This window comes from Cucurbita moschata, unplaced genomic scaffold (assembly GCF_002738365.1).
Source record: "Cucurbita moschata cultivar Rifu unplaced genomic scaffold, Cmos_1.0 Cmo_Scf00041, whole genome shotgun sequence".
Taxonomy (NCBI): Eukaryota; Viridiplantae; Streptophyta; class Magnoliopsida; order Cucurbitales; family Cucurbitaceae; genus Cucurbita; species Cucurbita moschata.
In genome coordinates, this window is record NW_019268557.1 from 571,579 (window position 1) to 581,066 (window position 9,488).

The window sequence follows — 9,488 nt, forward strand, 5'->3', positions numbered from 1 at the left end:
TTCTATAACTTTATAAATTAGTTTTTAGGATTTATAAGTTTGTTTTAACGTATAAAGCAAACACATTATTTCAAAGTATCTTTTTTTTAAAAAATTCTCATTAAAAAAGATTTAAATCTCAACCGGACATTATTTGATTATTTCTAAAATTGGTTGTAACGAAAGCGATGGAACATTAGAAGTTTGTTGGTGAAAAGTTGGGGAAAATTAAAGTTCCTTCCTCTGGTACCATTGGTACCATTATTTTACTGGGTGGAATTTGGCATATCTCAACGAAACCGTTTGTATGGGTTTGCCGTGCACATGTATGGTCTGGAAAAGCTTACTTGTCTTATAGTTTAAGTGCTTTTTCCGTTTTTGGTTTTATTGCTCGTTGTTTTGTATGGTTCAATAATACTGCTTATCCGAGTGAGTTTTACGGGCCAACTGGACTCGAATCTTCTCAAGCTCAAGCATTTACGTTTCAGTTAGAGACCAACATTTTGGAGCTAACGTTGGATCCGCTCAAGGACCTTCTGGTTTAGGTTTACAACTTGTGGGCTTCTTAGAATCTGTGAAACGATGGTGAGGTTTGAGTAAGTTTTGGATCAAACAATCCGTGAAACATAGAAATGACTCAATGTGATAAGAAAAAGAAAAAAAGCACGCAAGCACGCGACTGATAATCAATCGGGTTTGTCGTAGTTACAAACGACGCATAACAACAACAATTGACTTGAAGTGAGTGGTAGCAGACGAGATGTGGATGTGATAAGTATTTTAGAAGAATGATAGGAAAATGTTGTGTACATTCAAGCTCTCTAATTATTCAATGACGACAGATAATCACATGAAGACGACAGCACAGGAAAGCATGAATATCCAACTGCAAAACATGTTAACAGCTGATCCAGCAAGACAAGAAGTCAGCCTTGATTCTGTCCAAGTTTCCAAAACCATTACACAAAACACAAGGGAAAAATTCAAAGATTTGAACTCTTATTACAATCAAATGTGCTACAATTTTGGATATCAATCAGTGGATGGATGAATCATATCTATGAATTCAAAATCTTAAACATTGTGTTTTCAATGTAAATTGTATTTATAAACAAATTAAGTTATGAGAAAGCATAATTAGAACCTAATTTGATGAAAAGATTCATAAAAATTTAAGATTAGCGAGACTAAATCTTTAGTTTGTGGGCAGATAAATGCAGCCAAATATTCCACAAAAAAAAAAAAAGGAAAAAAGTGATGAAGGAGAATGAAAGAATCAAAGACGGCAGCTTTCATGGATCTCTTATCTGGAAACCGATGGAGGATTTTTGGGGACAGTGATCAGAGTGGTGAAGTAAATAAATAGGGGAAGCGATGCCATTGACGGCCCAATTTGACTCTTCTTCTCCGAAGCACTGTAACAAAGAACGAACCCTATTCCAATTCTCGGAGACGACGACGACGACGACGACCCTGTCTCTGTCGTTTGGGCAATACCAAATATGAGTCCTATTACGAAGATTCACTACGGAGATTGACCTTTTTTATTGCCCTCTCCCATCTCCCCCTTCGATTCGATTCATTTTCCTTTCGTTCGAGACGCATCCATGGCTGACGAATCGCAACAACCCCAATCTGAATCTCAACCTCCTCCGCTCGAAGTCGATTCTGCACCTCCGCCACTGCCTCCGCCTTCGTTCGATCCCAGTCGAAGTAATATTCATTTATTCATCTTGATTTCTTCATTCCGTGGGCTTTCTGTTTAGCGTTGTTTGATGAATTTTTTCGTCTGTTGGGTTTTGTTTGCTATTGATTGCCTTTTGGGGATTTATTAGGGCTGGGTGGTTCTGATCTTAACTCCCGAGCAATGGGGTTTTTCCCCTTATTTCTTTATACATTGTAGCTATGGGAATGGACGAATTGGCTCCATTCCCAATTGAATGGTAGACAAAGACATTGTTGGGGACGTTTCCAGAGACGTTTCTCTTAAAATTCTTCCAGTTCTATAAACTGTAATTGAACTGATCATTCTTTTTTTTCTTTTCTTTTCAAGTGATTGGTATCATTAAACGAAAGGCCTTGATAAAAGAACTAGCTGCTGCGTATCATGCTGAGTGTCTTGTATACTGCCAAGAGCTTCTTGAGCTACAAAGAAAGTGGGACGAGGTTTGAAATTCAGCCTTATATTCCTTTTGTTTCAACGTTATTTTCTTGGGAAATTTTTATCTTTCATCATTCAATACTTGAGCTGTTGAAGTTTTCTTTGATTGAGCAAATATACTAGTAAACCACTAATCTTGTGAGATCCCACGTTCTTCCTAAGAGTGTGGAAATCTCTCCCTAATAGACACGTTTTAAAACCTTAAAGAGAAGTCTAGAAGGAAAAACCCAAAAAGAACAATAGCGTGGGCTTGAGCGGTTACAAATCTCGAGTATTTGTCTATGAGCCAGGTGTTTGAAGTGGAGGTTTCTTCCATAACTAATAGTTTGCGTTTAAGCCCCCTTCTGCCTAGTGTCCAAATCTTTTAACCTTTTAATGTATACTTTTTGAAGTCCTCTTTCCATTGCATTCCATTTAGGCTTTGATTCTATCGTATAGCTTGGTCTCCTCTGTTGTGCCTTTCTAGCCTCCTCCTAGGCCAGACAAGTTTCAAATTAGCTACTATAATTTCTTGGAAAATTATTCTATGTGTCTGCCTCATAATAAGCGTTAAACGTGGATTCAAAACGAACCAAATTTGAGGTACTTCTCTCATAAATCCAATGTAAAAAACTGTCAGTTACATTGAATAATTTCTCTTCACTGTGACTCCGACATACACACACATATATATATACACGCACTGTGGACTTTTATTTGATTCCAGACTTGTAGCCTTCAATTATTCACCTGTGTTTACCACAAGATTATAAGGAGTATAATATAGCAGGTCTGGCTTTTGGCTGGCAGTTTATTTCTGATGGTTATACTAATATCCAGGATTGTAAGGGATTAAGGAACAGGCTTTAGGTAGCAATTAGTCATAGAGAAAATATGTGTTTGAACTAAACATAAATGCCATTTTCACGATGGTAATGTTATACTTTCTGGATCTGAGAGATTCTTTTACATATTAGAAAGTTCAATAATTTAATATTGCCATTTTTTTACTTCATATTGTGTTATGATATGCTTGCAGCCATATATTGAGTTAAAAGCACCTGATGATCCAAGAAAGGAAACAACGAAACCTAGCAAACGTCAAAGGAAATCCCGCTAGGTAATGATGTGTTCAATAGCATTTTAGGATTTGCTTAGATCATCATCTTCTAAGTTTTTTTTTTTTTTTTTTTTCTAGCTTTTAGTCTCATGGGGAATCATTTTTTTTTTTTTTTTCTCATTTAGAAACGAACAACTGTGGTATTCAGGCCGACTTGCACCATATAATATTTGGTTTTTAAAATTTTGGTAGAATGTTTAGACCCCGTTTGATAACCATTTCGGTTTTGACTTTTGCATTTCTAATATTAAATTTATAAATACTACCATGTCTGAATATCCTTTTTTTTTTTTTTTTTTTTTTTTTTTTTTTTTTTTTTTTTTTTTTTTTTTGCAGAAGGCAATAAAGATTTTTNACTGTTTTCACTCTGACTTGGGCATCTGACGGTTCTTCCGTCAGCAAGGGAAGCTGCTCATGCACAAAATTGGTCGTCTGATCTAAATGGGCTGATACTCTATTCAGTTGTGAAAACAGTGAAGTATATACAATATTTGCGTCCTGTATGTATTCATCATTTTCTGTGCGACAATATGACTACTACATACCCAAAACAGTTTAACATAGTTTATTTGTTCGCAACCTTTGAATTATAGACTTCATTTCCGCTGCTATATATTGCATTTAGCATTTGTTTGACCTGTTGATTTCATGGTGAACCACCGATCGATGAACTGTACAACAATTGTATCTCTTACAATACACGACGCATATGTATTAAACAGTTCAAGGAACAAGGGCACTATATGAACATGGCAAAGCAGGTTCTTGTCCGTTTTACAACAATTGTATCTCTCATGGCTTACCAGATTTAGTTTCTCCAATGTTTTTGTAACTACAACTATTGTAGGGATCACAAAAAACTCTCTCTGCTATAGTTATTCATGGCTGTATGGTACATAATTTTAACAGTTTCCTCAGTTACAAAGATTTAACCTATAATAAATGTTTGGGCTAGCTATTGAATATGGATGCCCACATTCTATGAAATGGGCAACTTTCTGTGACGGGAGCAGCAATTTGTCCTTCCATTGTAGTTTCAGCTGATGGACCGACTTCATGGACGAATTTGACTGATTCCGATAGCCGATTGAGTAGGTTCATGAGGGCAATTACTTCATTCCTTTGCAACTGTAACCCACGGAAACGAATTAGGTCAGATACGTAAGATGATTCATCCAGAAATTCAAAAGACTACTCGAGATAAGTTCGAATATGCCATGAATCTACTTTGTTTTGTCACACTAAGTTCCAAGTTCAAATGTGACTTTTAAGTGCTTATAATGAATACTTGGACATGAAGAATCATAAGTCCAGAAATGTCTCCCCAACAAACAATCAATCGAAGATATTGAGGTTCATAATTCAGAATTACTTACATCCAGACTCGAGTGTTCTTGATGATCATCACCAGAGAAGAGGATCTTCAATGCAGTACCGAGCCCAAGAACCTGAAGCTTCCCCCAAAGTCGACATTTCTCACATCCGACACAATCCATCAGCGCGCTGCATGACATACAAGAAGAGAGTTACAGTTACTACTTACATAATATTTCATCAAATGATCAAAAGAAAAAGGGTGTGGCCTAAAAGAACCACCTGATGTTTCTGAATTGTTTTTGTATTTGCTGCTTCAATTTTGGTCCTTTATGACCTTTCCATAACTTGGCTTCATCAAATGGAAGTGGGCAAGCAGCTTGTAATTTAGAATTGAAAAGCAGCTGTTTCATCAAGGATTGTGTCTTCAGGTCTTCATTTACGTTACCAGTATCGTATTCGGCATGCTCTAGATACTCCGTGGCCTAGATGTAATTGCAACAAGAATGCACCCCAAAGTGGATATATTAAGCATAAACACAAACAATACCATCAAATAACCATTAAGAAAGACCTATCGTTGTTAGGGCCATGCTTCTACTCACTTTTGTCACAGCTCGGAGAACGAAGAGATACGTGAAGTACAAGTTTCTTACACGATCTGGATATCTCAGGACACGATCATACAGCAAAGAAAGATTTTGACCCCACTGCAAGGGAAGAAAATATTTTAGACTATAACCAAGGCATTTGGGAAGTTTGATGAAATAGAAACTGTACCAAATTTTTAGACTCATCAATCAGATAATCTGCAGCTATGTGGATCGAAATAGAGGAATGTAGACCAGATATCAATTTGTATAATATTCTTTCCTCCTGGCATAACTCTTCTGATGGATCTGGCAAAATATCAAGACATGATTCATGGAATAAAGAAGATGTTCATGATGTACCTACAACATACAATAAATGCTAACATTTTATCTTTAATATGAGAGCAACAGGATATGCAGCAAATATAACATCAAGTTTGAGCATCCAAAACAGATCATAAGTCCCATAAGGAATCAAATGAACACATTTTATCACTAATTCTTGAGAGAGCCGCAGACGTTTTAATTGGTGACCATGACTGAAAATTGCTACTCAAACATGGAAAATAGAGATCATTGTGCAGTACTTTTAACCAGCTGTTCTGCTACGCTGAGTTATCAGTTAACAATGGTTCCAGGAATCTTAGCCCACATATCTCTACTCTGTGTTCATTTGTTCATAAATGTATGTTGAGAGTGAATAATAGATATACATAAATTACTATGCACTTAGAGAGGTGGAGAAACAAAGAGACCGAGAGCGAGATGTTACATTTTGGGCAGTTTTCTGAATAGACAGCATCCCAAATCCTTCTAGCAGATGGACCAGTGTATCCGGTGTAGCGTTCAGGGTTCAGTTGAAGGTTTACATATGTCATCTCAGCTGGTAAAAACAAATCAAATGGAAACAAATAAGCAACCCGACAACAGAATAACCAATGTTCTTACTAAACCGTTGTATTTAATATAACACACCATCATCAGTCTCATCATCATTGGTCCAGGGGTTGTCTACTTCAGTCCACCCTTTGAAAGCTTTACGATCTACCGTACGATCCACAGTAGCTTGGGGCTTTCCCTCTTGACAAACAAAGGCCTCGGATGAAAGGATACGGGGCTTTTTAAAAGATTCAGGGAACTCATTATCTGGGCATTCACAAACACTACAATCTCGCAATCGGCACATACCATCGTCAGGCCAGAAGGGACAATCACACCACAACTTAACCTGTGAAAATGATGATCATGCATTGGCAGTAGCCATGTTAGTAAGCTCAATGTGTATAACAAAACAACCGATACAAGTATACTACAATTACACAACGCAAATGTATTAAACAGAACAGGCTTTACATCACATTGCTTTTCGATTCCAAAATTTTCTCGTGTCCTGTCAAGTTCTTATAGACTTAGAAATTACAGCCATATAGTGCACAAGGGTTTCTTTCAAATTGGCGTTTAGATCCAAAATATAACAAGTTATGGTATAATATCAGTTCATCAAAATCATCCAATTAAATTTAAGCTCACCTTGAAATAGCGAAAGAATGGAGTTCTAACAAGCTCTTGAAGGGACGGATACAAAACTTCCTCATTTAGTCGATCTACAGTCTCATAATCACAACAACAACCCTCCACCATACCACTGTACTTGGGAGTATCCTGTGCATTAAGAATCAAACAAGTTAAATGGAAGAAATCTCGTTTCCATTAATGGAAGATGGAAGATATCAATTCCACAATTCAAAGCACAGAAACCTAATATTGCATAAAACATCAACAAAGCAAAAATTCCAGATCATCCTGATTCATCTAACTCCCAATTTCAGCAGCACAAGAGAGAACGATACTTCAAATCAAAGACAACTTGAAGAAATGCAGTGAAATGCTAAGCTTCAACATACATCAACACAATCATAGAGACAATTAAGGTTCTGAAAACGTACATCACCACAACGACAGGGCTTATTGGTGCGGCCAAAGAGCGAAATCATAGGAGCGGTCCGGGAAGTCATAGCCACCGCAAGAAAAACGGCGACAAGAGCACCGCCCATCATCAAACCCCATCTGCATCTCGGACCCATTACCCCAACTATCACTTCCGGCGACTATATTCAAAGAGATCCTGTCTCCGGCGGCCGGAAAATGGGAGGAAAAAAGTAGAAAGATCTTGTCGGCGCTACGCGAAGACTTGGCCAAGAAATTCAAAGAGAAAGAGAGGCACTGAAAATTGATCGTCTTCCAAATTGCAATTCCCCCAACTTCTGTTTTACTTTTAAATTATTGATCTTCAGTAAATTGGAATTTAATATTTATTTAATTCATAATGCTTAATAAATGCAAACCAAATTCATTATTCAATCAATTTTACATCTCCATATTAAATTTCAACCACTGACTTTTCTAAATTCGATCAAATATCATTTTATGCTTAAAAAATAAAATTTTAAAAATAATTAATGATTTTTTTTTAATAAGACAGGATTGTTTTTATAATTTTATTTATTCTAAATTGCATTTTCAACCCTTTATTTCCACATATAGATTTTTGTTATTATTTTTTATGAACATGAACGTAGTGATCAAAAAAAAAAAAAAAAACTATGGGTAAAATTGAAGAAAATAAAATAAAATAAAATAATAAATAATTCTAAAAATTGGGCCAATCATATCATTCTCCAATGATACTCAGAGATCCCAAAATACCTCCATTGTGTTCTTCACATAGGCATGCAGTTTGAAGATGAGAACAAAAAGACATAAATACCCTTTTCAAATTTTCCCCTTAATAAACTATATAACATTTAGAACTGAACCACGAAATTAAGATAAACGGTAGAGATAATTTTTAGGAGAAAAGTGATATCAGAGCCAGAGAGCGCCGGCTTGCTTCAGGAGTGGGACGAGGGAGCCATTGATGTGAGAAGACATGAGGGTGTCGAGGCCGCCGAGGAACTTGCCGCCGACGAACACGGCGGGGATGGGGTGGGGCTGGTGGGGGAGGAGGTGGTGGAGGACGGCTTGAATGTCGTCGGCGGAAGGATGGGAGAGGTGGTCGAGTTCGACGACGGTGGGGCCGACGCCGAGGCCGAAGAGGAGACGCTTGACGACGGTGCACATGCAGCAACCGCTGATGCTGAACACAACCACCGCATTGCACTCCGCCAGCTGCCGGACCACCTCGTACGGGTTCGCTAATTCCATTTCCATTGCTTGCTTAAATCTTTTTTTCCTGTCTGGTTTTGATTCTCTGTGAGTGCTGCTGATTCTGTGGTTTTATGGTGCTCTCATACTGTGAATTGAATGTACGGACTCCGACATTGCCTTTTCTTTTTTCTTTTTTCTTTTTTTCCTTTTTTTCCTACAGCGCGTGCTTCTGTTCGACGTGATTGATTATGTAATTTTATTTTTCAACCGAATTTTTTTAATTTAATAATTTAATTAAATATATACTGATTTACATAGTTTTCAAATAAATAAATAAATAAATACAATTTGGTGAGGTGGCAGTCAGCGGTCAAAGTTCGGAGTCATACAAATTTAACTGCCAATGTGTCTGACGGCGGGACCCACTTTTCTTTTTTCTTTTTGCTATCTCCTAATTAATTTAATTTATTTAGCTTAATAATCCGAATAAAATCAATATAACAGAATGCTTTTGACGGTGAGATGATAAATAATAAATAAGTAAATTAATATTACTCAAAAAGAAACGACGTCGTTACAGCATTACCCGAAAAGAAGGGGGGAGGGGATTTTGTGGAAAAGGACAGAAGTGAATAAAACGAAGGAAGGGAAAACTGGGGGGTGTGATGCCGACAACCCGACAAACAACGACTGAAACGCCGTCGTTTGACGGTCAGCGTTGTCTCCTGTCCTTTTCTTCTCGAGGGTCGTGACGCCGTCAGAATTCTGCCTTCCCCTCTTTCCCTCCTCTAACCGTTAACCTTTCTAACTTGCCTTCTACCGGAATGTTACATTAATTGCATTCTAGTCCCTCATTTCCTCACCGTATTTCATTTTCCTCCCCTCGGAAATTCCTTTTATTTACAAGAATAGACCCTACAACCAAGGATAAGTACCTCATTCTAGTGGATTTTTCTTTACTTTTAAAATTATTATTTTTTTATAGTTATAAATATTGTCGTTAGATATGCGAAAATAATGACAATTTGAAAAAAAAAAATTAAAATTAAAAAGATGATTGTAAAAAATGTACAATTTTTACAAAATAATAAAAGAAAAAGAAACAAAAAACTAGAGGGTAAAAAGGGAATAAAAAAGCATTGACAAAAGAAGGAATGTCAAAAGAAAAGTTTTTTTTTTTTTTTTTTTTTTTTTC

The 9,488-nt window shown here is 36.8% G+C and overlaps 2 protein-coding genes and 1 long non-coding RNA gene across 3 annotated transcripts; 1 reads left to right on the top strand and 2 right to left on the bottom strand.

Moving 5' to 3' along the window:
- The first annotated feature begins 1,172 nt into the window (after window positions 1–1,172).
- LOC111433173 lies at window positions 1,173–3,850 on the top strand. The gene is made up of 4 exons (XR_002708749.1): window positions 1,173–1,692; window positions 2,033–2,145; window positions 3,159–3,239; window positions 3,576–3,850. It is a non-coding gene; the product is annotated as an uncharacterized LOC111433173 (long non-coding RNA).
- A 233-nt stretch (window positions 3,851–4,083) lies between these two features.
- Window positions 4,084–7,425, bottom strand: LOC111433170 (endoplasmic reticulum oxidoreductin-1-like). Its single transcript, XM_023070127.1, has 9 exons — window positions 7,093–7,425; window positions 6,677–6,808; window positions 6,122–6,374; window positions 5,919–6,029; window positions 5,334–5,452; window positions 5,159–5,263; window positions 4,836–5,038; window positions 4,616–4,742; window positions 4,084–4,367 (listed from the first exon to the last, which is right to left on the bottom strand). The coding sequence occupies exons 1-9, from the start codon at window positions 7,228–7,230 to the stop codon at window positions 4,191–4,193; spliced, it is 1,365 nt and encodes a 454-aa protein (XP_022925895.1). The 5' UTR covers window positions 7,231–7,425; the 3' UTR covers window positions 4,084–4,190.
- A 541-nt stretch (window positions 7,426–7,966) lies between these two features.
- On the bottom strand, window positions 7,967–8,370 carry LOC111433239 (glutaredoxin-C9-like). The gene has a single exon (XM_023070218.1). The coding sequence runs from the start codon at window positions 8,354–8,356 to the stop codon at window positions 8,012–8,014; it is 345 nt and encodes a 114-aa protein (XP_022925986.1). The 5' UTR covers window positions 8,357–8,370; the 3' UTR covers window positions 7,967–8,011.
- Between the last annotated feature and the right edge of the window lie 1,118 nt (window positions 8,371–9,488).